This window comes from Rhinopithecus roxellana, chromosome 15 (assembly GCF_007565055.1).
Source record: "Rhinopithecus roxellana isolate Shanxi Qingling chromosome 15, ASM756505v1, whole genome shotgun sequence".
Lineage (NCBI taxonomy): Eukaryota > Metazoa > Chordata > Mammalia > Primates > Cercopithecidae > Rhinopithecus > Rhinopithecus roxellana.
The window spans coordinates 45,396,817-45,423,711 of NC_044563.1; the positions used below are offsets into that span (position 1 = coordinate 45,396,817).

Here is a 26,895-nt window from a genome sequence, read left to right on the forward strand (position 1 = left end):
ACGTTTGCCTATCTCCTCCAGTTATGCCATTTTTACATGATTACAGATACCTACAAGTGTTAAATATTTTGAAAAGAGAGCCATCTTCACTAGAAGTTATCATTTAAATGAAATAGGGTCTTATACAAGGGTATCAGACTGAATGACTCACAGAAAGCTTTTCCTCTCTAATGAGCCCATATATGACATTTCAGAGGAATACGATTATATCTAGCTTGAAGGAAGCACAGGATCTATTCAACTAGAACAGATGTAGGAGCAATATAAGGTTCACAAGTCAGAAAAAGGATAAATAGCATAGAGAATCAAGATGACAAAGCCAAAGAGAGACAAAAACAAGCTCCACTGATAAATAGGACATAGATAAGATAAGAATATTCTAAAGATTCACTCAGTAAGCATGAGTAATATGCTTTCAAATGTCCACCACTGCTGAATGATGAAAATTAACAAGACATGAGCTTCACTGCATCAGCCTGCCGTCTCCTGCACAATTTAACAGCAATTCCAACCACCTCCCTCCATTTTTTAAAAAATACACATTTCTTAAAAAGAAGGCTGTCTTGCCTGCCTCCGGATTTTCCCCTCCCATTTGTCTGCTGCCTCTCTGCAATCTGTCTTTCAGACCACTCGTCTGAGTCAGGACACTGTCATCTCATGATTGCCAAGTCAATGGATACTTTGCAAATATTATTTCTCATGACCTCTCTATAACTTCTGCCAGCCATGCCCTTTCTTTTCCTTGTATACATGATACCACTCTTGGTTCTCCAATTTCGTCCTCCTTGGCCCTCTTTGCTTGCTTCCCTCCTCTTCTACTTCTTATAAGATACTGAGATTTACTTGTTTTATAGGATTTTTGTCCTTGTTTATCTCTTCTGCTGAGTGTATATCCTCTCCTAGGTAAACATCCAAATCTTGATCTCTAGTCTCCACCCCTCTCCTAAGCTCTGGAATCACCTCTACCTAAATATCCCCACGTGTATCTCAAATTCAGCATGTACAAAAGCAAATTCATTATTTTATCCACCACCAAAATCCACCTTTCCCCTTCATTCTCTATAAAGGTAGTTGATAGCATGAGCATCCATCTGTTCTCCAACCAAGAAATCTGAGTCATACTAAACGCCTTCCTTCCTCTTCCTACCCGCCACTCTCAACTTAAGCCATACCAGTTCTACATCTGAAATGTCTCATGAGTAATGTCTCATGAGTAGATACCCTCATTTCCTCTCCTGATGATCACTGTCTTCATTCAGGCTTTTACTGCATTTTACCAAACTACTGTAACTGAAAAGAGTATCTTTCTAAACTAATCCTATCTGTACAGATAATTCCCTGCTCAAAAACTTTCAGTGGCTCCTCAGTGCCTACAGGATGAATTATAAAGTCCTATCACACCATATAAGGCCCCTCACAATTGGCCCCTACCTACCATTTTCATCTTATTTTCCTCTGCCGACCTCCACAATCATATGCCTCAGCCATACAGAAGTACCTGTTACTTCCTTAACAGGCTTCATTCTTTCCCATATTCTTGACTTGTTTATATTGTTCCTGAAATATCTTCCAACAGATTCTCTGCTCACAGAGTCCTATCATTCTTTAAGACATCTTTACATGTCATCTTCCTAAAGCAGAGTTAGGCATGCTCTCCTCTGGGCATCATAGCGTTTGATCCAGTTCTGATCAATTCGGCTTTTATAGCACTTAATCATGTTTCATCATTTCTTTTTTGTTCTTTTTTTTAAGATTCTGTCACCAGGCTGGAGTGCAGTGGCGTGATCTCAGCTCATTGCAACCTCTGCCTCCTGGTTCAAGCAATTCTCCTGCCTCAGCTTCCTGAGTAGCTGCGACTACAGGCACATGCCACCACACCCAGCTTGTTTTCTGTATTTTTAGTAGTGATGGAGTTTCACCAGGTTGGCCAGGATGGTCTTGATCTCTTGACCTTGTGATCTGCCTGACTCGGCCTCCCAAATTGCTGGGATTACAGGCGTGAGCCACTGCACCCAGCCCATTTCTTGTATATTAATTATCTATACTAGATTCAAAAGAACTATGTCTTACTCATATTTAAAAACCCCTATAAAATGTTTGCTTAGTTACTGATACAGTCTGAATTTGTGTCCCTGCCCAAATCTCATGTCTAATTGGGGGGGGAGGGGCCTGGTGGGAGGTGATTGGGTCATGGGGGTGAATTTCCCCCTTGCTGTTCTCTTGATAGTGAGTGAGTTCTCATGAGATCTGATGGTTTAAAAGTGTGTGGCACCTCCGCATTTCACGCTCGCTCTCTCCTGCTCCGGCATAGTAAGATGTGCTTGCTTCCCCTTTGCCTTCTGCTGTGATTGTAACTTTCCTGAGGCCTCTCGGCCATGCTTCCTGTTAAGCCTGCAGAACTGTGAGTCAATTAAGCCTCTTTTCTTCATAAATTACCCAGTCTTAGGTAGTTATTTATAACAGTGTGAGAACAAATACAGTTACCTAGTTAATTAATAATGAAGAATCATAACCACAAAGCTAAACGTAGACAGAAATTTTTCTTTGGGGGTTTTAAATTTTTATTTATTTCCTTATTTCTCTTATTATTATTATTATTATTATTATTATTATTATTATTATTATTTTGCAGCCTCCAACTAACTCCTGGGCTAAAGTGATCCTCTTGCCTCAGCCTGCCAAGTAGTTGAGACTGCTGGTGTCAACCATCACGCCTGCCTAAGTTCTTTGAAATAATTTTTTGTAGAGGCAGGATCTTGCTATGTTGCCAAGGCTGGTCTTGAACTTCTGGCCTCAAGTGATTCTCCCACCTTAGCCTCCAAAATTCTGGGATTACAGGCATGTGCCACCATTGCATGTGCCACCATGCCCGGCCTAGAATTATTCTTTTGAACGAATTCAGTCATATATGTCTAATTCTGAAATTGCCTCACCCAGTAAAAAATACAATTTTAGATCTAAACTACTTTTTTGGACTACAGTACAAGATCCAAGATGGAAAATGAGCTTTAATTCTAAGGCACAGATGTTTTTGCAAAAATGTTAGCTTTATTTTCATTTTCTTAGATAGGTTTTTGATGAAATAGGATATATTTCTTCTGACATAAAACTCTAGGTATTTCTTTTTGTTTCCATGAAAGGGGGAAAAAAAGAAAAGAAAAAAAAACTCTAGGTAAAAATAGCTGAAAAGTTCATCAAGCCCACTATACTGAATATATACCTAAGAAATTCTAAGTATGGTTTGTTGGCATTTGTTTTTCTAATATATCATTCTTTTGAAAGTAGAAAGTTAACTCAAGTGACTCTGAAAATTAACTTTTAGGAACATTAACTTAGAGGACAGTTACAGCCTTTTTGCCTGTTGCCATCGGAGATAGACTGTCTCCATTTATCCAGGTGTGAGTCTGATGCAGGGGGCGGGGACAGTCAGGAAGGTCAAAAGGAACACAGCCAGGAATCAGAAAGTATGCACCCAAAGGCTGCTAAGTAACCAAGGGAGGTGTTAGGAAGCCCACACACTAAAGCTGGATGGAAGCAGTCTGTGGCAGGGATTATGCCTGTTTTGTTTACCACTATGTCTCAAGTACCTGGAACAAGGTCTGACACATAGTTGGCTCTCAATCAATATTTAAGGAAGGAAGGAAGGAAGGAAAGGAGGGAGGGAGGGAGGGAGGGAAGGAGGAAAGGAAGGAGGGAGGTAGGTTGGCTTTAGGGTGTGAGAAAGGTATGTAAGGTATGCATTAAGTCTTTATGGAATTATTCAACTTCTAACTTTCAAATTTTAATGATTTGGATTATACGTATGATAGAAAGACAGGTATCTTTTTGACAGCTGATACTGACTGTAGTTCTCCCAACCAGAGATCCTAATTAACTTTCTCTTCTTTATAACCACTTTTAATCTCTTAGGATCTGAAATAAAGGGCTTACAGCTCTGTGGTGTGACTTTTACATAAATTTTCTGTTATGTTACATCAGGTTTTTTCACTCCTACCTCTTAGGTTACTGGGGTTTAAAATAGCCTTCAGGAAGACTATTATTTTTCCACTTTGACCCTTCCCTGTGCCAAAACCACCTTATGAAAAGTGAGTTCCTCAAATCAGAAGGTAAGACAGCAGCACTGGCTATGCTTTGCCCTTTCATTTTTTTTTTTTTTTTTTTATCCCCAGGACAGTAACCTTCTGGGAAAATCCTATGTATCAGAATTATTTACCAGGAGTATATACTTTGTTTTGTTTGAGTCCATGGATCTGCACTAGCTTCTCCGCCATAATAAACACGGGCCTCTGGATTAAGATAAACTTGTTGTTGCCCACCTCAAGTTTTTGTCTCATGAAAGTGAAAGTTCCAAATCCTGGAATCTGAACCCCCTGAAAGGAAAAAAACAAAAAAAACAAAAACAGAATTCATTGAAGGAGTGAAGAAAAAATAATCCTTAATATTATTATCCAAAAAACATGAAGAGAAGTAAGCTTAGGCCTTAAAAATTCAGTGATCTCTAGGACTCTTCAGAGTGATAGCATTTTATACTTCTAAGTTTTCAAATAAGCTTAGTATAAAATATAATATATTGGTCCATGATGATTTACAGACATCAGATCGCTCATCTCTGTATCGTCAAAAGGCTAAGAAAATTTGTGTGAATGTCATAGCATCTTTTAATCTTTAACCAAGATTACTTCCGTCCTAAATTGTGTGACATTTTAAATTTTAATCATCTGCCATTAGAGGAATTTAAGAGGGCATGAGAATCTCTGCTTTCTCGTTCCTACTTTTAGATTTTATGTCTGCCACTTAGACAACCCAGCATCCAAATCATATGCTGCAATGTAGTGATCCTGGCTGATGGGTAGAAGCAAATGTTTTTAGCTCTCATACTGGGTTTCTGTTTCCCTGGAGATATCATATATCAAGGACTACAAACTCAAATGCCAATAGGAGCCAAAGAAGAAAGCAAGACAGTGAAAGTAGCCAGCCAGGGAATGTGATGGCTATGGACTGCACACCCCATCTAAAGGGAAGAGCACATCTTGAGCTCCAAATGTGTCACCACGTAGTAATGGAAGACTAGTATTGTTAGATCTGCTGATTTTTCAATGAAAGGGAGGGAAAAAATCCAAAACATTATATACTTTCTCCCAAGTTTAAGTGCTGATAACAAATTCAAATTCTCAAGCCAAACAAAATAAATTTGAGGTATGAATTCTGCCCACGGGCTCTCACAGTAGGACCTCTGAATGGGGTATAAAAGTTCCACAACTTCCCAGCTTCCCCCAAGTTCATCCCCAAATCTCCATGCAGTTTTATGGCATCTAAAGCCAAGACTTAACAGGAGGGAATGGTCCAGCCCTGGGCAAAGTTTCTCATTTTGGCAAGTCTTCTATTTCAATTAAAATCCATTCCCTGCAAGGAGGCAAGACAAGAAGCGTTATATCCTTCTACAGCTATGCCAGGAACTATCAGATCACAGACAAACAGAACTCATCTAGTTTCCTTACACACACCCAGGCTGATCAGCACTACACTCTGTAACACTAGAAGAGCAGAACTTACAAATTCATTACCTAAAAATAAAATTCATGTTTGTTACATCTATTACCCACAAGTCCAAAGCATGAGCATCATAAAATCACAGGACTGGAAGTTAAACGGGATGGCTCTAAAGTCTACTGCCCTGCTCCCAGCAACATTATACAAGACTATGGAGGAAAGATCCTTTAGATGCCTACATTAAAATTAATAAATAAATTTAATTTATTAATAAATTAATAAATCTTACCTTATGCAGGGTTAACTGCCGTCCCACAAATTCTGATACATTCCCCCAGATAATAGAGACTTCTGAAATTCAAAAGTAACGAGAAATTATTTAATTTATATGACCACCCATGTGGTAATACCTTAGTGCTAATAAATAAAAATGTACATATGAAATGTGGAAGCAAATGACACTAATTCCTGATTAATTTAGAATTAAGAAAAAACAATGCTATTCCCAAAAGTTAATTTTCTTGGTAGCTAAGGCTTACTCCCTTAAGTTTGGAAGATGTGATTTAAAATAATAATAATAATAAATTTTTAAAGAAAATCTTTCTACAGCAAAGGGAACTCTGTCACACCCTTTTCTTAATTCTATAAAGAGAGTTAATCAAGTATAACCCAGCCTTTTCTTAAAGACCCATTCAGCAACAATTTATCGGGTGTCTACTCTGTGCCATCTGATTAATAAGAACGTTCATTCTCACACCATTCCATAACACACAAATAAGGCAAAAGGCCACTAAGGCATGAAAGGCTGTTTTGTGTACATTAACTTTTCCTACACTTCTATTTTTGCTAAATCCTCAAATCTGCTTTTTATTTTCATTTTTCACTGCTAAGCTACCAGCTGTCACTTGTGTTACTAGTACTCTGTGGGCTCCTGGACCAGTCGTAATTCATTGCTTCATATCTACTGTGTTCTGGAAATAACAAATACTAATAATATGTCTAAAATAATTTTTTTTTTTTTGAGACAGGGTATCACTGATGCCCAGGGTGGAGTGCAGTGGCGTGATCTCGGCTCACTGCAACCTCCGCCTCCCGGGTTCAAACGAGTCTCCTGCCTCAGCCTCCTGAGTAGCTGGGATTACAGGCGCCAGCCACCATGCCTTGCTAATTGTATTTTTAGTAGAGATGGGGTTTCGCCACGTCGGCCAGGCTGGTCTGCAACTCTTGACCTCAGGTGATCCACCCTCCTCGGCCTCCCAAAGTGCTGGCATTACAGGCATGAGCCACCATGCCCAGCCTAAAATAATTTTTAAAAACACACTTTTGAGTAGGACAAGGAGCTTTACTTTGAATTAATGCATACATTTTGCACTACCAATTTTGACTGATTGGAGGGAAGCTTTCAAAGTTTATCTTCTTGCTCTGAGTTGTGTTTCAAAAAACTGTGGTAGAAAAATAGGTAGTTGCCAATAACTAAAGTGTTAATGTATGATATGAACCTATACTGTAGGTATGACTAATATTTCAAAGCCTAGAAAATTATAGCTGTATTAACATCACCCTTCCAAACCTAATCATGTGTTTATCAAAGATACTTTCCAGTTAAGAACTCTTTGCAACTCAAGAGTGTTAAGTTTTAAATCTCAAAATAAAAAATCAAGAACAGTGACATTAACCAACTTGTCATTTGGGGACATAGATGCAGTTGGTGACAAAAGCCCAATCCTTTTTCTACTTTGGAAACTGCTTGTTTTATTGGTTTATTTGGTTTATATTTTTTTCTAACAATGTAAACCACTAACTAAAGCACGGAGAGTGCAATCTTTTAATTCTGGTATATCAGAGTTATAAATATTTTTATTAATAGGCCAGGGAAGGGGCAGGTTTAATGGATGAGAAGTAGCAATGACTTTTATGAATATCTGGGAACAAATTTGGTGATAGAAACTCACCCATTAATAAAATTAGGGCTGCAGGCTACAATGAGCACAAGGGCCAAGATTCTGCCCCTCATTAATCACGTTCTATAATCAGGCATTTCCCCTACTCTGCCCATCCTACCTTGTTCCCCACTCCTCCCCACCCCCACAGCCTATAGAATTCTACTACAGGCTGCTAAGACTAATAACCAGTCCTAACTGTATACTGAATTAAAATTTTCATCATGACCAGACATTTCATTAATTCACGAATGCAAAAATCTCAGTATCCAGATGTACATGGAGAACTTTCAAAGTTATTAAGTCAAAATTGTTAAATGTATGACTCTAAAAGTCTTTCACCTCTAAAAGCTCATATGTTAGGAAAACAACTACTCTGAAGATGAAATTATTTCATTAGAGCCAGAAGAAAGTGTATAGTTTGCAACCAAACCCCAGTGAAAAGACTTAGCTGAGTTTAATTGAAAATTTGAGGATTTTGTCTTTCTTCATTTGGATGATATATTCAAGCCCACTGTATTGTTTTATTCCATAAAGCATAATAGACAACATTATATAAGAGCAGAACTAATTAGTCTAAACTAAAATTTGCTATTTCTCACTGAAGAGAAAGGAAACTATGCATATCATTTGCCTTAGGAAGCTTTAGGCCCCTGCAATCCAATTGGAATAGACTTGGAAAGCTTACAGACTGTAATTTCTAAATTTGACTTTTTCTGACATCCCAAAGAGTCAGAGAGGATATCATTAAATCTCAAAATGAAAAATATCAAGTCTAAAAAGCAAATTGAAGGATATACTACTTTCATATTTTAAGGGAGGCCAGGGTTCTTACTTATTTCAATCAAACACTGAAATGCCAAGAATCACTCTTATAAAGAACTAATCCCTAGACATATACTCTATATTCAGTTCAACCTTCATTTGGCTTCAAATTCTTACCATTCCATGCACTCAAAACCATATGCTTAAACACAGTGCCAAGTAACAGGAATACTGTATCTTGTATATGATCATTACAAAAAAAAAAAAGAACTACATGTCTGTTCTGTAAATTATACAATACTATATGCTTGAATAAGATATTAATGTCAAAAAAAACAGATATGTTTCCTGTTGTTATAAAACTTATCTTCTAAAATTAAAATACTGATATATGGAATAGTATAGCAGAATAGTAAAGGATGATTTGAACAAAGAAACATATTCCCAGAGCATAATGCAATGGAAAGAACAGTGTGCTGCATGGAAGGCCCACAGCCTTCCTGCCTCCATGGACTCAAGTTTTACCCAGTTCACATCTGTAAAATGATGACAGGGCCTTCTAAGCACTGTAATTACATAATATTAAACTTTGCTAAAAGATACAGGAGCAGCAGGAATATGCAATGATGAATATATACACTGATGAAAGTTAATTTCTGTGTTTTGCTGAGTTTTAAGTTTATCTTCATCCTTGTTGCAATAGATCATTTGTGAAAGTTAATAAACAGTAGTTTGACTTTGACTTCTGTTTTCTACCAGTAAAGCCCTTGCTGAAGTCACCAATGGTCTCTTTGTCAATACATTCAATAAACATATTTAATTCTGAGCCCTCAGCCATGTCTGACACTATTGATCACTCCCTCCGCCTTTAAGCACTTCTCCTTTTGGCTTTTATACTACTACTCTCATTTGGATTTTCTCCTAATTCTCTGGCCATTTCTTCAGTCTCCCTTGCAGGCTTATGCTCCTCAACCCAACCATTAAATGGTAGGGTTTTTCAAGGTATATTCCTAGGCTGCTTCTCTTTTCACTCTATACTCTCTACTTCAGCAGTCACAGCCAAACTCAGGATGATTCCCAAATGTTTATTTACAGACCCAGACTCCTTGCCACCCCCTCTTTGAGATTCTGGACCTTTATCCAACTGCCTACTTAGATAACACACAAAGGCCCTTCAACTTGCCCAAAACCACAATCTTTCTTCCCTTAAATCTTGTCTTTTATCCGGGATATCAGTCTCAGTGAATGGCACCACTATCTATTAATTTATATGAGCCAGGAACTCAGAAGTCATCCTTTAGACTTCTCTTATCCCTCACCCCTAACATCCAGTCCATCACCATAATCTGTAGATTTTACCTCCAAGTTGCCCTTCATTCATTGCATTCCTCTCTATTTCTACTGTTACCAGTTTTAGACCAAGCTACCATTTGTTCTCACCAAGACTATTGCTATAGGTATTCTTGACCCTACTATTCATTCCCCACCTGGCAACTGGAGTGATCTTTTCCAAATATAAACTGATCGCATCATTCAACTTCTCCTTGACCTCCAGCTCAGAACACTTAATGGCTTCCCATCAGGCTTAACATAAAGGTCAACATCCTTAATATGACTTACATGGCCCTGCATTACTTGACCCCTTCCTTTCTCTCTAGCCTACTTTAGAATACACTCCCTCCCCAAATCTACAGAGCAGCCAATCCACTGTCTTTCAGTTGCTCCATTACATCATACTCTCACCGTAAGTTTTTGCCCCTGTCATTCCCTTTGCCAAAATCATTTTCACCTCACTTCCACTCTCTACCTCTCTGATCCATTTCATCTACTTAATTCCAACTCGTTCTTCACAACTCAGCTCAAATTATCCCTTCTTTAGTCATTCTTGGCACACACCTCCATCCTTACTCTCTATTAAAAGTTCTCATTTGACTTCCATTTCTTGGTGCTGTATGTAAGGAAGTCACCACTCCATCCTAAAAACTAAAAAGTTGACCGGACTGAAAAATCAACAACTCTTCTTGGATCCGTAAGATGAGGGAGGACACAGGGCAGACTGCTGCCCCTAAAAACTGGAGAGACAGAAATGCAAATACCAGGAGGAATGGCTTCCTGAAACAGACACACATGCAGAAACAGCATCAAGAACCAATGCTGGGTAAGAAAACCCAAAGTGTAATTGACAAATTTCTGGAGGCTTAGTGTGGACAACACCAAGAGTTAAAACCTCCAGGGGGACCCAGTCATGGAGGGAGTGTTCCCACATAGGGGAAGGTTTACTTCCCAGAACTCAACCAGATTCCCACAGCCAAATATCCAGGTAAATATGAGAGAAAAATCTCCTTGTGCTTCTGGTGGGGGAAGAAAAAAAATACCGTTTTTAAATGTGCCAGAGCACTCTGTTGTTCTTAATGACCTGCCCTCAGAAGAAACTAGTTCACCGAAGCCTAACCTGCTGGGATATTATCCGAGCCTAACTGACCTGGGAGAAGGGAAATGACCAACTCCAGTCCACTTTAGCCATTCTGTCCCACCTAAGGAGAAAGGAAAAATCTGAGAAACATTTGTAAAGTTCACAGTCCAGAGGCACAGGCTCACTAAAAGACTGAGACCTGATCATAGGACTATAGACTGCTTTCCCGCCCCCACACACTCTACCCCTACATCACTAAAGGCCTATTTATAGAAGTTACTTTTACCCAGTACATCACATCCAGCTATCAAGAAAAAATTATAAGGCATACTAAAAGGCAAAACACACAATATGAAGAGACAGAGCAACCATCAGAGCCAGACATGGCAGGGATGTTGGAACGATCACACTGGCAATTTAAAACAACTATGGTTAATATGCTAAGGGCTCTAATGGATATAGTATACGGCATGCAAGAACAGATGGGCAACATAAGCAGAGAGATTGAAATCCTAAGAAAGAACCAAAAATAAATGCTAGCAACTAAAAACACTGTAACAGCAGTGAAAAATGCCTTTGAAAGGCTTACTAGTGGACTGGATATGACTTAATAAAGAATCTCTGAGCTTGAAAATGTGACAAGGAAACTTCAAAAGGAAAGCAAACAAAGACTGGAAAAAAAACCCCAGAGTATCCAAGGATTGTGAGGCAACTACAGAAGGTGTGTACTCATAATGGGAATACCAGAAGAGGGAGAAATAATAGAGGAAATACTTGAAACAATTACTGAGAATTTCCCTCTAATGTCAGACGTGAAACCACAGATCCAGGAAGCTCAAATAACACCAAGCTGGATTAATGCCTGAAAAGACACCTAGGAATATCATTTTCAAAGTACAGAAAATCAGAGCTAAAAACAAACCCTGAAAGAAGCTGGGCAGAGAGAGGGGAAGGAACACCTCATCTATAGAGATACAAAGATAAGAATTATATTGAACTACTTCTCAGAAACCAAGCAAAATGAGAGTACAGTAAGACATTTCAAGTGTTGATAAAAAGAAAACACCAACCTAAATTTCCTGTAAAATTATTTTTCAAAAGCAAAGGCGAAATTGTTTTTCAGACAAACAAAAATTAATGGAATTAATTGCTAGTAGACCTGCTTTTCAAGAAATATTGAAAGATGTTCCTTAGAAAAAAGGAAAATGATGTAGGTCAGAAACTTGGATCTACATTTAAAAAGAAAAAAAAAAAAGAAAAGGAAGACCATCAAAGAAGGAATAAGTAAAGGTAAAATAAAAACTTATTTTTTCTTTGAGACAGGGTCTCACTCTGTTGCCCAGCCTGGAGTGCAATGGTGCAATCTTGGCTCACTGCAACCTCCACCTGCTAGGCTCTCAAGCAATCCTCCTACCTCAACCTCCTGAGTAGCTGGGACTACAGTCGTGTGCCACCATGTCCATCTTATTTTTTTTGTTGTTTTAATTTTTTGTAGACAAGGTCTCACTATATTGCCCAGGCTGATCCTGAACTCCTGGACTCCTGGACTCAAGTGATTCTACCACCTTGGCCTCCTAAAGTGCTGGGATTACAAGCATAAGCCACTGCACCTGTGTTTATTATTCTTAGCTGACCTAATAGATAGCAGTTTGTCCAATAATAGCAATAATTATTCAATTATGTATGCTTATGCATATATCATATGTATTTATGTTTATATATAAGTGAAATGAAATGAATGACAGCAATGATACAAGGGATGGGAGGAAGGAATTAAGGTTTTGTTATTATAAAATAATCACACTACCTGTGAAGTGGTACAGTGTTATTTGGAAGTGGACTTGAATTGATTGTAAATATATATTGTAATCTAAGGCAATTTTTAAAAAAAATATAACTGATATGCTAAAAAAGGAGAAAATGGAGTCATAAAATGCTCAGTTGAAAATAAAGATAGATACAAAAAACCAGGGCAAAAAGTAGAAAACAAAAACAAATATGATAGATATTAATCTAGCTATATCAGTAATCACTTTGAACATAGGCTAAATGTACCAATTAAAAGAGATTTTTGGAGTGGACCAAGAAACAAAACCCAACTATATGTTGTCTAAAAGAAACCCAATCTAAATCTAAAAACATATAGGTTAAAAGTAGATGGATGGAGGAAATATAGCATGGTAATGCTAATCAAAAGAAAGCAGGAGTGGCTATATTAATTTTAGACAGAACAGACTTCAAATCAAGGAGAGTTGTCAGAAATAAAGAGCATTACATAATAATAGGGGGGTCAATTCTTCAAGAAGACATAAGAATTTTTAATATGTGTACACCTAAAAATAGTTGTCAAATTCATGAGGCAAAAACTAATAGAATTGCAAGAAGAGATAAATGAATCCATTATCATACTTGAAGACTTCAGTACTGACCTATCAGAAATGAACAGATCCAGCAGGCAGAAAATCAGTAAAGGCATAGTTGAACTCAACAGCACCATCTGTCAAATGGATATAGTTGATACCTACAGACTAATTCATCCAACAGCAGTAGAATGCACATTCTTCTCAAGCTCACAGTGGAACATTGACCGAGACAGACCATGTTCTGGGCCATAGAACACACCTTAACAAATAGGATATAAATCATACAATGCCTGTTCTCAGATTACAACGGGATTAAAGTAGAAATGAATAAGAGAAAGATAAGTGGAAAATCCCAAAATACATGGGAACTAAATAATATGCATCTACATAACACATGGGACAAGTCAGAGGACTGTCACTACCCAACTTCAAGATTTACAATAAAGCCGAGTCATCAAGACAGTGTGTTATTGACAAAACACTAGACAAATAGATTAATAGGACACAAAAGAGAGCCCAGGAATAGACCCATATAAATACAGTCAACTTATCTATGACAAAGAAGCAAAAGCAATACAATGGAGCAGATTGTCTTTTAAACAAACATTGCTAGAACAACTGGACATCCACATGCAAAAAATAAAAAAATAAATGAACCTAGACACAGACCTTACATCTTTCACAAAAATTAACTTAAAATGAATCATAGACCTAAATATGAAGTGCAAAACCGTAGAACTCCTAGAAGATAACATAGGACAAAACTTAGATGATCTTGGGTATAGAAAAGACTTTAGATGAAACACCAAAGGCATAATCCAAGCAAGAAGTAATAAGATGGACTTCATTAAAATTTAAAACTTCTGCTCTGTGAAAAACAATGTCAAGAGAAAGAAGACAAGCCACAGACTGGAAAAAAATATTTGCAAAAGACACTGTCATGCAAAATATACAAATAACTCTTAAAACAACACTAAGAGAAGAAAAACTCAATTTAAAAATGAGCCAAAGCCCTTTATATATATATCATCAAAAAATTACAAGCATATTAAAAGGTGCTCTCCATTATATATCATCAGGATAATGCAAATTAAAACAATGAGATACCAATGCACACATCTATTAGAATGACCAAAATCTAAAATACAACAACAAATGCTGACAATAACATGGAGCGACAAGAATTCTCACTCATTGCTCTTGGGAATGCAACATGGTATAGCCCCTTTGGAAGACAGTCTGGCAGTTTCTCACAAAACTAAACATCCTCTTACCATACAATCTAGCAGTTATGTCCCTGTGTATTTACCCAAATGAATTGAAAACTTACATCCAATGTTTTAAAACCTGCACACAGATCTTTAAAGCAGCTTTATTCATCATTGCCAAAACTTGGAAGCAACCAAGACATTTTTCAGTGGGTGAATAGATTCAAAAAAAAAAACCTGTGGTACATCTAGATAATGGAATATTATTCAGAACTAAAAAGAAATGAGCTATCAAGCCACAAAAAGACACGGAGGAACATAAATGCATATTGCTAAGTGAAGGAAGCCAATCTGAAAAGGCTTACACTGTATGATTCCGACTATATTACATTCTGGAACTGGCAAAACTATGAAGACAGTGGAAAGATCAGTGGTTTCCAGAGTTTGGGATTGGGGGTAGGGGTGAATAGGCAGAATAAAGGGGAGTGAAAATACTCTATATGACTGCAATGACAAATACATGTCATTTTACATTTGTCCAAACTCATAGAATGTACAACACCAAGAAAGAACTCTAATGTAAACTATGAACCTTGGGTGATTTTGATGTGTCAATGAAAGTTCAATTGTAACTCGAGTACCACTCTGGTGGGGGATGTTGACAATAGGAGAGTCTATCCAAGTGTGAGGTTAGAGAATATGTGGGACATCTCTGTCTGATATGGTTAGGCTTTGTGTCCCCACCCAAATCTCATCTTGAATTGTAATCCCTAGGTGTTGAGGGAGAGGCCTGGTGGGAGGTGATTGGATCCTGAGAGCAGTTTTCCTCATGCTGTTTTCATGATGGTGAGGGATTTCTCACAAGATCTGAGAGTATTATAAATGGCGGTTTCCCCTAGTCCCCTGGGCTTCTCTCTGTCTCTCTCCTGCCGTCATGTAAGACATGGCTGCTTCCCCTTCTGCCATGATTTTAAGTTTCCCGAGGGCTCCCAGCCATGCAGAGCTGTGAGTCAATTAAACCTCTTTCCTTTATAATGACCCAGTCTGGGATAGTATCTTCATAGCAGTGTAAGAATAAACTAATACATTGTCCCTCCTTCTTAATTTACTGTGAACCTGCAACTGCTCTAAAAAATCATCTTTTAAAAAATTTCTTACTGTACCATTTACCTCCTCCCTGGTAGCATTTACCCAAATGGTAAATTTACATTGATATGTGTGATTATTTGATTAATGTGTATCTTCCCCACTAAACAGTAAATTCCAAGATTTTTGTTCACCATAAGTTAACTAGTCCTCAGCATATAGCAAGGTTTCAAAATTACTTGAATGACTATATATAAATTTACAAATATAAGAAATGTTTTTAAATTCATTAAACCATTATCTTCAATGCTTCTTTCATGATGATTTTCAGAGGAAAAGATAGGAGTGATGCAGGGGAAGAGAAAGAAGTATCTGTTCGTATTTGTTTCCTGCAGTCATTTGGTTAAAGCCTAAGCAACATCTCTATGTTATAGTGGTTTGATAATAATAAGAGTTTGCATTCCTGCAGCACCTTTCTTCCAAAGTGCTCCTATGGTTTGCAGACAGATCTCAGCCTCACTTTGGGGTGACTCTTCTACAAATGATGCTAAAAACAGATCTTGTCTTGCTACTAACCAAGCCTAATGAGTTTTCTCTGAGAAGGTGCCAGGTCCCCTTCCAAAGTACTTACCCTGTATCTTTTTATGATCATTTCATTTTCTTAATACAACCACATGATGTCAAGGGCAACAAAAGCAACCGTCTTTGCAGGAACTCTCAAAAGGAGCCATTTAGGGTCCCTGCACCTCTTTTCTCTAGATAGGCAAAAGGGTTGTGATCCATCCCAGTGGGTGGGGTGGGAATGCTTGTTTTTACCTAACCTTTATTGAGCACTTACTTTGTGCTAGTCCCTTTATTGATCACTTACTTTGTGCTGTCTGTGCATCACCTCGTTTAATCAAAACCAGAAAAGGGTCTCTGGGCGTCCAGTGTGGGTCTGATGTGATTACCAGCTGGTTGTCAAGGCAACTTAGCCACTTGCAGGCCAGGCCTGAGCCAGGGAATAGGGAAGTGGGTCTCCCCGCTTCCCCTGCAAGCAGGTGAAGGTTCAATCTCCAGGGCCACCCCCCACTACCCAACACGCTTACCCTCCTGGCTCAGCGAGGGCAGAGTGGGCAGCACCTGCCTGCCCAGGTCCTGCAGGGCACGGGCGATCGTATCCAACATCTCCAATTTCCAGGTGACTCCGTACCGAATCTTCGATGGGTCTCTTCTCTCTTATATGGAGTGTATACAAAAATGATTTTCCCACCCTCCAGCCCCTTCTCCACGGAGCTTTGGACGTGACTTAAAAATAAGAATGACGAAAATCCTGAATCTGTTGACTCTTTTTTCCTCTTTCTTAAATAAACTTAAACATTCTTTCTCGCCGTCCCTCCCCACTGCCCTGGCTCTCGGGCAGCCCCCACCGCAGGAGCGGCAGGAACCGCTGTCCGGCACTGAGTGAGAGTGTGCAGACCCGCGCCCTCCGGACCAGGGAGAGACCCAGTGAGGGGTGAGCTGCAGCCTCGAGGAAGGGAGGGGCACCAGGGAGAATAGGCCTGACAGGAAAGGGTGGGGCGCGTTGCTGGGACGCGAGAAAGACTAGCTCGGTTGCTAAGGCGTCAAGGCTGGGATTCGACCTCACCCCCTTAGATGGGCAGCTTCCAGGTTGCCTAGGTGATTCGGAAGCTCGAGGCAGCGAGGTTGGAAGTAACTTAAAAATAAATAAATAATTGGTTTTTACTTATCTGACCCCAGGCAGCGAAGAAACGTGGTTAGAGTGGTAGTTTTTGTACCTTGGACAAATCTAGGAATGCCTTTTGCCCAAAGAGATGGATATTTGAGTCTCCAGATCTGTTTGAGAGTTTGAGCTCTAATTTGTTTCTTGGTTTGCTTTTCCCTGGGCTCTCTTCCTGGGAAATGGAGAGCTGGAGAAGTGGGGAGGAGGAAATTGACTTTTTTTTAACTACAGCTATTTCCCCCTTTTCTCTGCATGTCACCAATCTCATCCTGAAGAATTGTGTGCATACTCTCCCCTCTGCTGATAATTATCACAAGCTGAAGATACCTATGCAAAACCCATCCAAGTCAAAAAATAGAATGCTAGCACAGTGCACAGATCAGCACCTCATTACGCCTCCAGTCATTAGCCAACACATACTGCAGATTCATTTTTCCTGTTGATTCTTTGGAATCATATATTATGTATTCTTTTGTGTCTGGCTCTATTCAAATTCACATTATGTTCATGAGGTTCATCCGTAGTTTCTATGGTAATAATTTCTTCATTTACACTGTTGTGTATTATTCCTTTTTATGAGTATGGCACAATTTATGCATTCCACTGTTGAAGGGCATTTGTGTTGTTTCCCTTTGAGGCTACTGGGAATAATGCTGCTGCAAACATTCTCACAGAACACTTTTGACAGATACATGTACTCATTTCTGATGTGTATTTAGGGGTAGATTCATGGCTCATGAGAAATGCATGTGATTAATTTTAATAGATAATGCCAGCTAATTTTTAGTGGCAATATCAGCATTATTGTTCCATATTAAGATAATGGAATTATAAAAATAATTGTTTTACAATGCATTAGATTTTGAATTAAATATAGTGATACTTTTAATCTCTAGAAAAGCTTTCTTCAGTTCCAGGAGATGGTGGTGGATGCTAATTATCAGTGAATTGCAGATGGCTAAAGGAAGCTCTAAGAGGAATAAGGACAAAGACTTTTCTTCCAAGGTCTTATTTTCCTTTTGTCAAAGGTCTCTTGACAAAAGAGGCGGTGTAGATACGCGTAACCCTGTGTTGACTAGAAACTTTTACTGAGCTATAAATATTATATATCCTGAAAATACATACTTTTCAGTTGCTAACAAAACTCAGGCAAACCATGTACTTCCACTGCTACAAATTTACTCCTTGGCTATATTTGCATGATAAATACAAAGATATATGTATATGCAACATTGTTTATAATGTTAATTCTTAGAATCAGCCTAAGATGACCATCATAGGGAACTGGTTAAATTGTGACTACATACATTGGAATACATTTCAAGAGTTTACTTAAAACTGCACGTTTATGTGCTGATGTTGAAAAAGTTTCAAAATATCGTAAGTAAAAACCAGTAGCAGCATAGCATTTTTATGTAATGTAATCCTGTTTCCTTCAAATGTAAGCGTATAAGTATGCATACATATTCGTATATATTTTTGTAAACATATGGAATATTTGAGGAAAGATACATACCAAAAATATCAACAGTGGAATTTTGAATCACGCAAAATTGTGTATGGTGGAGGAGGCATTTCAAGAACTTTTATATTCACTTTTCTCCTTTATTTACTGTTTAACAAGAGCATGAATTACTTTATAATATTTAAGATAATTTATCAAAGAGAGGAAGAGAGAGAGGTACAGGTAGAGTGTAGGAATTTATGCAAACACTGAAGGAAACAAACAGGGCCAAAATTTTCCCAAGTATTTCAATGTACATTTACTTTTCTGCAAGCTCCAACTTGCCTTGCAAAACCCACACTGAATGGGCAGTCATTTTTACCCAAGCCCCAAGGCACACACAATATTAAGTGGCTTATGTTAAAGGCAACTTGGAAAACTACTGAAAAAGAAAGCATAATACTCATTTTACAACACCAGAATAGAAATTTGCAATAAATAATTTAACCCACATCTATATGGAGTACTTAATTTGTGCCAAGCACTTTGCTAGTTGCTAAAAGGAATACAGACACTTACCAGAAAATCCCTACAGATAAGAAGTTCACAATTCATTTTTCACCATTTTAACAAATATTTATTGCAGGAGGTTTTAAAATCAGGCTTGGGTTTCAAAGTCAAAGTGTAAACTGAAAATTGGATGTGAGAAAACTGCTCTAGAAATCCCTTCTTAGGAGGGGACCATATCAGAGACCCACATATGCCATCTCTCAGTTTATAGACCCAGTGCAAACAATCTTTCTCCCCTCACACTGGTGCAGATCACTTTCTTCAGGAGAGATGTAATGAAACAGTTGGCTAGAGTTTAGGAAAGCAGTCTTATTCTAAAAATTCAACCAAATAGAATTAATTGGATGTACTCAACATTGTGCCATGCTAACACTATGATATGCACTCATGAACTGAGACAGATTGAAAATATAGCAGATGTATATCTTCTGTCCCTTGCTTACTCAAGGATTTATGCAGAAACAGACTTGCAGTAGCTTCATAGAGTGTTGACTTAGCTAAGATAGAACTACATTTTCCAGAATTCCCTTTCCTGTATGATTCTAGGTTAGGGTTAGTCAAAAGAGAATGTGCGTGAGATTTGGAAGGCAGAAGTAAAGCAGCAGCCATTTGATCTGAAGTCCTAAAGGTCATCGTAGGGCTGGGCACTGATCTGCTGGCTCACCATGTAGACATGGGCCAGCAGCCTGGCCTGCAGCTCTGCAACTCCTGCCAGATCTCCTCATTCTGCTTCTCTCAGTCTTACACCAGGTACATGTGCAGCAGTGTTGCCAAAGGCACTGCCTAATCCTGTAAGTCCCTCACATTACTGAGGTTGGATGCAAGGAAATACAGATGTAGGCTGCAATTTGTCCTCACAGGATCTAGTTTGCCTGTGTGTAACTGCCCAATGGGTTCTTCTTGCCTACTGGAATGAAACCAATTTATCAAGATGGGGGAGTTGCAATAGAGAAAGAGTTTAATACAGGTAGAGCTGGCTAAATGGAAGACTAGAGTCTTATTATTACTCAGATCAGCCTCCTTGAAAATTCAGAGGCTAGGGTTTTTTAGTTTGGTGGGAAAGGTGCTAGGGAATGGGAAATGCTGATAGTTTGAGTCAGGGATGAAAACATAGGAAGTTGAAGCTGTCCTTTTGTGCTGAGTCAGTTCCTGGTGGAGGCCACAAGACCAGATGAGCCGGTTTTTCAGTCTGGGATGTGCCAGCTAATCCATCAGAATGTTGGGTCAGAAAAATCCGCTCAGACATCAATCTTAGGTTTTACAATAGTAATGTTATCTATAGGGGCAATTGGGGAGGTTAGTAATCTTGTGGCCTCTGGCTGCATGACTCCTAGGCCATGGTTTCTGAGCTTGTGGCTAATTTGTTGGTTTTATAAAGGCCAATCTGGTCCCCATGAAAGGAGGAAGTTTGTTTCAGGGAGGGACTGTTACCATCTTTGTTTCAAAGTTAAACTATAAATTCCTCCCACGTTAGTTAGTTCAGCCTATGCCCAGGAACGAACAAGGGCAGCTTGGAGGTTAGAAGCAAGATGTAGTTAATTAGGACAGATTTCTTTTACTGCCATAATTTTACTATGTCAGATTTTTCTCACTGTCATAATTTTTGCAAAGGCGGTTTCACTTGTGGGTTCCAGATTGTTCTCACCAGTTCCAATCTTTCCTTATTCTTCCCCATTTCATGACCATCTTTTCTTCCTATTAGCCTTGCTGGCTTTAGGCCTTACACCAGACACAGAGGCCAACACCAGACAGAGATGACTTAATCAGCTCCTACAGCTATGTAAGGGCTAGTGCTCATAATAAATTTTATATTTTCTATCACTCTTACAGGTCCTGCTTCTCTGATTGAACCTGAATGATACAGGACTGGTAGTTAAAACTGAACTATTTCAATTTAAAGTATTCTCTTTAAGTTTTACTTAGACTTGAATCCACATAAATTATGTGTTTGTGCACTGCAAAGGACTACCTGAGAGACTTGAGTAATTTATAAAGACAACATATTTATTTGGTTCACAATTAAGAATGGCTGGAAGGTTCAAGACTAGGTATCTGCATCTGATGAGGGCCTCAGGCTGCTTCCACTCATGGCAAAAGGCCAAGGCAAAGGGGAGCCAACTGTGCAGAGATCACTTGGTGATAGAGGAAACAAAAGACAGGTAAGGGAGATGCCAGCCTCTGTTTAACAGCCAGCTCTGAGGAATTAATAGAGTGAGCACTCCCTACCTAGGGAGATCATATATCTATTCATGGGTTTCGCTCCCATGACCAAAACACCTGCCATTAAGCCTCATCTCCAACATTGCGGATCAAATTTCAACATGAGGTTTGGAAGGGACAAATATCCAAACCATAGCATATGTTTAATGTCATGTTTGAGACATGAAGACAATGTAATGGGAATTCAAGGGGAGGAAATTTATATATCTATTAGGCCATTCTTGCATTGCTATAAAGAAATACCTGAGACTGGGTAATTTATTTTAAAAAGAGGTTTAATTGGCTCATGGTTCTGCAGCTGTACAAGCATGGTGCTGGCATCTGTCCAGCTTCTGGGGATGCCTCAGGGAGCTTTTACTCATAGTGGAAGACAAAGCAAGAGTAGGTTCATCACATAGTGAAAGTAGGAGCAAGAGAGAGAGTGGGTGGAGGAAGGTGCCACACACTTAAACAGCCAGATCTCACAAGAACTCATTCACTATCAGGAAGATAGCACCAAGTTATGAGGGATCCACCCCCATGATCCAAATGCTCGCTGCCAGGCCCTACCTACATGCAACATGGGGATTACAATTCGACATGAGATTTGGTGGGGACAAATATTCAAACTGTATCAACTTCTAACTGGGATGATTAGCCTGAATGCTAAACAAAGAAGCTTGAATTTTATTTGGAAGGTGTGGATAGTTCCTGAAGGCCTTGAATAAGAAAATGACCTAATCACCACTATCTTTTTCTGTATTATGTTAAAAAGAAGTTTGAATTTCATTATATGTTATAAGTAATCCATATGTCAGATAACAACTAATCAGAGAAATTTCTCAGAGAGAGAGGGGAAAGCTACCAAGTAACTAACCACAGAAAGACTGGCTACGGAATGATTAATGTGATTGAGTGACAGCCATTTAGAAGCTTTTGACAGATGAAACTGCAAAGATGCATTCATTTTCTTACAACACAAATGAAAAAAAGTAAATTAGCTAAGGTGATAAGTGAGATTACCTTGAAATTAAGCTGTGGAATGATCTCCCAAAGAAAAAATATAGAAAACTCATCAAGTCAGACTATTTGAAAATAGACCGTTTCAAGTAGGAGTTAACACACTATGGTTATTCTACCTGGACTCTTTGCAGAATGAAAGTCATACAGTAGGGCTTTCTCATGTTTAATAGATGTTGTCTCAATGAATAATAAATATGATAATGATACCCATGCATATAACTATCTATTTATGAATAGAAGAGAAAGTTAATATTTAAACTGTACTCATCTGACCTACACCTTTTAGAAACACTTTGCACCTTTTTTCCATTTCACTTAAACTAAAGTGAGGAATTCGGCATTTGGAAATCTGAGCTCAAGTCTAGTATTAACATAAATAGGTTTGTGTTTATAACTGAATAAAATCTTAATATTTCTGAGCCTGCTTGTTGTTAAAGTAGTAATAATGACTGTAAATGTTAACAAGTGTATCCCAGTAAACTTAAAGAAATAATGATAAAAGTAAAAGTAGGAAAAAAGGCTCTTTGGCTCCCCAAAATTCTAAGCGTGCAGATACTTGCCCCATTTTACCATAAGATTATACCACTTTACATAGGCAAAACCAAATGTATATTCTATAAACAAAAGAATGCCTCTTGACTTAAAATGGAGACTACTGATAAATACATATATTTTGAAAAATTGTAAAATAAGTGATTTTAGGCAATGTATGGTAAGTCAGTCAGCCAATTCACTTCACACAATATACAAAAATTAAGACAGGTCATAGACCTAAATCTAAAAGATATAAAAGTTCTAGAATAAAACATAAGAGAAAAATTTTGTGATCTTGAGGTTAAGCAAATATTTAAGACACAAAGCATGAATGATAAAGTTGGATTTTATCAAAATTCAAAACTTTTGCTCTTTAAAGGCATCATTAAAAAATGAAAAGTCACAGAATCGTAGAAAATATTCACACTACAAATACCTGACAACTGATACACAAAATGTATTTTTAAAATCTCCCAAAGCTCAATAATAATAATTCAATTTCTTTAATGGACAAAATATTTGAACATACATTTTATAAAAGCAGATATGTAAATGGCCAGTAAGGAGATGGAAAGGTTTTCAACATGGTTAGTCTTTAGGAAAACACATATTAAAACCACAATGAGACAGCACTACATTAGGATGGCTACAATTAAAAAGACTGATAATACCAAATGTTAGTGAAGATGTGGAACAACTTGGAGCTTATACTCAAGGTGTGAATGTAAAGTAGTTCAAAAAACTGGCAGTTTCTTATAAAGTTAAACATACACCTACCATATGACCAGCCATTCTAGTTCTAAGCATTCAACCTATAGAAATAGAAATAAAAAATATGTGTTCACACAAAGTGTTAAATGCAAATATTCATAGCAGCCTTATTCACAGCAGCCAAAAATGTAAAACAGCCCATGTGTCTATCAAATGGAAAATGGATAAACAAGTAATAGTATATCCATACAAAGTAACACTTTGGATGAACTACTGACATAGGTAATAAAAAGAAATGAACTACTGACATAGGTAATAACATGGATGAACCTCAGAATCATCATGCTGGCTGATAGAAACAAGACAGAAAGAATACATACTGTGTGGTTTCATTTATATAAATTCTAGAAAATGCAAACTAATTTATAGTGAGTCCAGCAAATCAGTGATTGGCTGGGGCCAGGATCAGAACGAGAAATGAACTGCCAAGGGGGCATGGGAAATATTTTGGGGTAATGGATATATTCTGTATCTTGAATGTGGTAGTGATTTCACAGGAGCCTACAGCTGTAAAAATTCGTCAAAGTGTGCACTCTAAATGGGTACAGCTTATTGTATGTATCTTGATGAGGATTTTTTAAAAAAGAAGCAACCCAGAATTCTAGGAAACCAAACTTAAAAGCTTAATAAAGGCAAACTTAAATAAAATTTAGTTAATTCATAAGTTGACTAAAAAGTAAAGAACTTACTTGAGGATTTTAACAGTAGACAGAAAACAACATATGTCAAGACAAATGAACTTAATGAAATTATCCAAATTGAACCTCAAAAAGGAAAAAGGTAAAATGAACCTCACACAGTAAGAAATGTGAAATATATGAAGTTCCAGGAAGAGAAGAAAGACAGAATAAGAAAGAAGTAATCATTTGGGAAAAATGTATGATAATTTTCCAAGAAGCTTAGCAAGTCCCAAATAGGATAAATACAATGGAAATGACATGTAGGTACATAAAAGTCAAACTTATTAAACCAAATATTAAAAAAAAAACCTTTAAAGCTGCTAGAGAAAAAAAGACAATCACAAGAAATGCCGCTGACATCATAATTAAAACATCAAAGTGCAAGACTGTATGTAATGATAACTTTAAAGTGCTGAAAGAAAAAACTGCCAAACTTGTACTTTATACTCAGGAAAAATATTTTTCAAAGTCAAGAACAAAGTTTTAAAACTTTATCAGGCAAATAAAATATAAGAAAAAACCAGAGGATGTTTCTGGATTGAAGGAAAATGATCCCAGATAGAATATGAAAGTGGAAAAAAGAATGAACAGCTCTAGGGAGGTTAAATTAATAGATAAAAATAAAACAAAATTGGCTATTGAAAGCAATAATAATAACTATATCATCCAAAGTTTTAACATGTAAAAATAAAATATATAACAAGAAAATCAGAATAAGGCATCAGGCAACAAAGGAATTGCTGAGAGATGGGAAGCACATGAGGTAAATCCTACAATTGCCCCAGCTTACTGCCTGGAGAAAATTTTCAGACTGCAATGCAGGGATGGGAGAAAACCACAAACCCACAGAGAGAGAAAGAGAGAGAGAGAAAGTTCCAGAGATCTTCAGAGGGTCCCCTAAAGTATTCAGTTGAGGATTGATTTGTACATGCATGTGAGAAAGCTACCCATGGCCGGAGAAAAGAACTATCCAGAAGAATCAAAGGAAACAGTGTCCATAGATCACAGAGATCCAGGAAAACACCCTTTCCCAACAACCAAAGTAGAAAACCTCATAATTCATGGGGCGTTGGGGAAGAGTACAAAGAATGGTCTTGGCTCAATAGGGGGGAAAGTTAACCTTAGACCAAACACTGCTTCATTTCTTCCCAATAAAGCTAGAAGGAAGACCTAAAACTTCATTTTAGCCAACCTGTTTTAAAGTAACTTAACTGCATCCCGAAAGCAAGTTCAGTAATATTTACAGGAATACAAAAGTATCAAGAACCAAACAAGGTAAAATTCATAATGTATAACATCCCCCAAAAGATTACCAGGCATGCAAGGAAGCAAGAAAGTATGATCCATAACAAGGAAAGAGAAAATCATTCAATTTAAACAGACCAAGAAATGACACAAATAATAGAATTAGTAGATAAGAACACTAAAACAGTTATATTAGTAGTTAATATGTTCAAGAAGCAAAAATAAAATATTAAATATGTTAACTGGCAACACTGGAGATATTAAAAACAAAGAACTTCCAGACATTAAAACCACAATGCCTGAGATGAAAAGAATACATTGGATGGGATTAGTGTCAGAAGAAAGGTTGGTGAACTTGAAGACATAGTAAAAAAAAAAAAAAAATCCATAATGAACTACAGAGAGAAAAACTACTGAAAAAAAAGAACAGAATATCAGTTAGCTGTGGAACAGCTTATAAGGAGACAAATATAGGCCGGGCACGGTGGCTCACGCCTGTAATCCCAACACTTTGGGAGGCCAAGGTGGGCGGATCACAAGGTCAGGAGTTTAAGACTAGCCTTGCCAACATGGTGAAACCCCGTCTCTACTAAAAATACAAAAATTAGCCGGGTGTTGTGGTGCGTGTCTGTAATCCCAGCTACTTGGGAGACTGAGGCAGGAGAATCACTTGAACCTGGGAGGTAAAGGTTGCAGTGAGCCAAGATCACGCCATTGCACTCCAGCCTGGGCAATAGAGTGAGACTGCATCTCAAAAAAAAAAAAGAAGACAAATATACATACAATTCAAGTCCCTGCATAAGGAGAGAAACTTGCAGACAGAAAAATAATTTAAAGAGATAATTACCAAAATTTTTCCAAAATAGATGGTGATAAATATGTATATTATGAACCCTGTAGTTAACAAAGTAATACAACAAAGACTTATAGCAAATAAGCCAACAAAGAAGATAAAATGAAGTTATAAAAATATACTCAGTTTAAAACAAGACAGAAAAAGAGAACAAAGAGAACAAAAACCAGATAAGACAAATAAAAAACAAATAGCAAGATGGTAGATTTAAACCTAATCATATCAATGTTAATGATATATAAATTGCCTAAATGTAATATAAATTGTCTCATAAATGGTTTAAATACCCCAACTAAAAGTCAGAAGTTGTTGAATTGGTTAAAATGCGTAACATAACTATATACTGCCTACAAGAAATATATTTTAAGGACGGGCGCGGTGGCTCACGCCTGTAATCCCAGCACTTTGGGAGGCCGAGACGGGCAGATCATGAGGTCAGGAGATCAAGACCATCCTGGCTAACACAGTGAAACCCCGTCTCTACTAAAAATACAAAAATTAGCCAGGCATGATGGCGGGCGCCTGTAGTCCCAGCTACACGGGAAGCCGAGGCAGGAGAATGGCATGAACCCGGGAGGCGGAGCTTGC

General features: G+C 37.8%; 1 protein-coding gene across 2 annotated transcripts in view; it reads right to left on the reverse strand.

The window, feature by feature from the left end:
- Positions 1-16,864, reverse strand: part of CCDC81 (coiled-coil domain containing 81) — a 47,650-nt gene extending 30,786 nt beyond the window's left edge. The window contains exons 1-3 of one of the 2 annotated variants that reach the window (XM_010356025.2): positions 16,354-16,864; positions 5,780-5,841; positions 4,227-4,370 (exon numbers count right to left, since the gene is read on the reverse strand). In XM_010356025.2, the coding sequence (XP_010354327.1) occupies positions 4,227-4,370; positions 5,780-5,841; positions 16,354-16,432 (285 nt within the window). In that variant the 5' untranslated portion in view covers positions 16,433-16,864. Of the gene's footprint in view, positions 1-4,213; positions 4,371-5,779; positions 5,842-16,353 lie in introns of both variants that reach the window. The other variant, XM_010356024.2, reaches the window with a different exon arrangement.
- Positions 16,865-26,895: the final 10,031 nt, after the last annotated feature.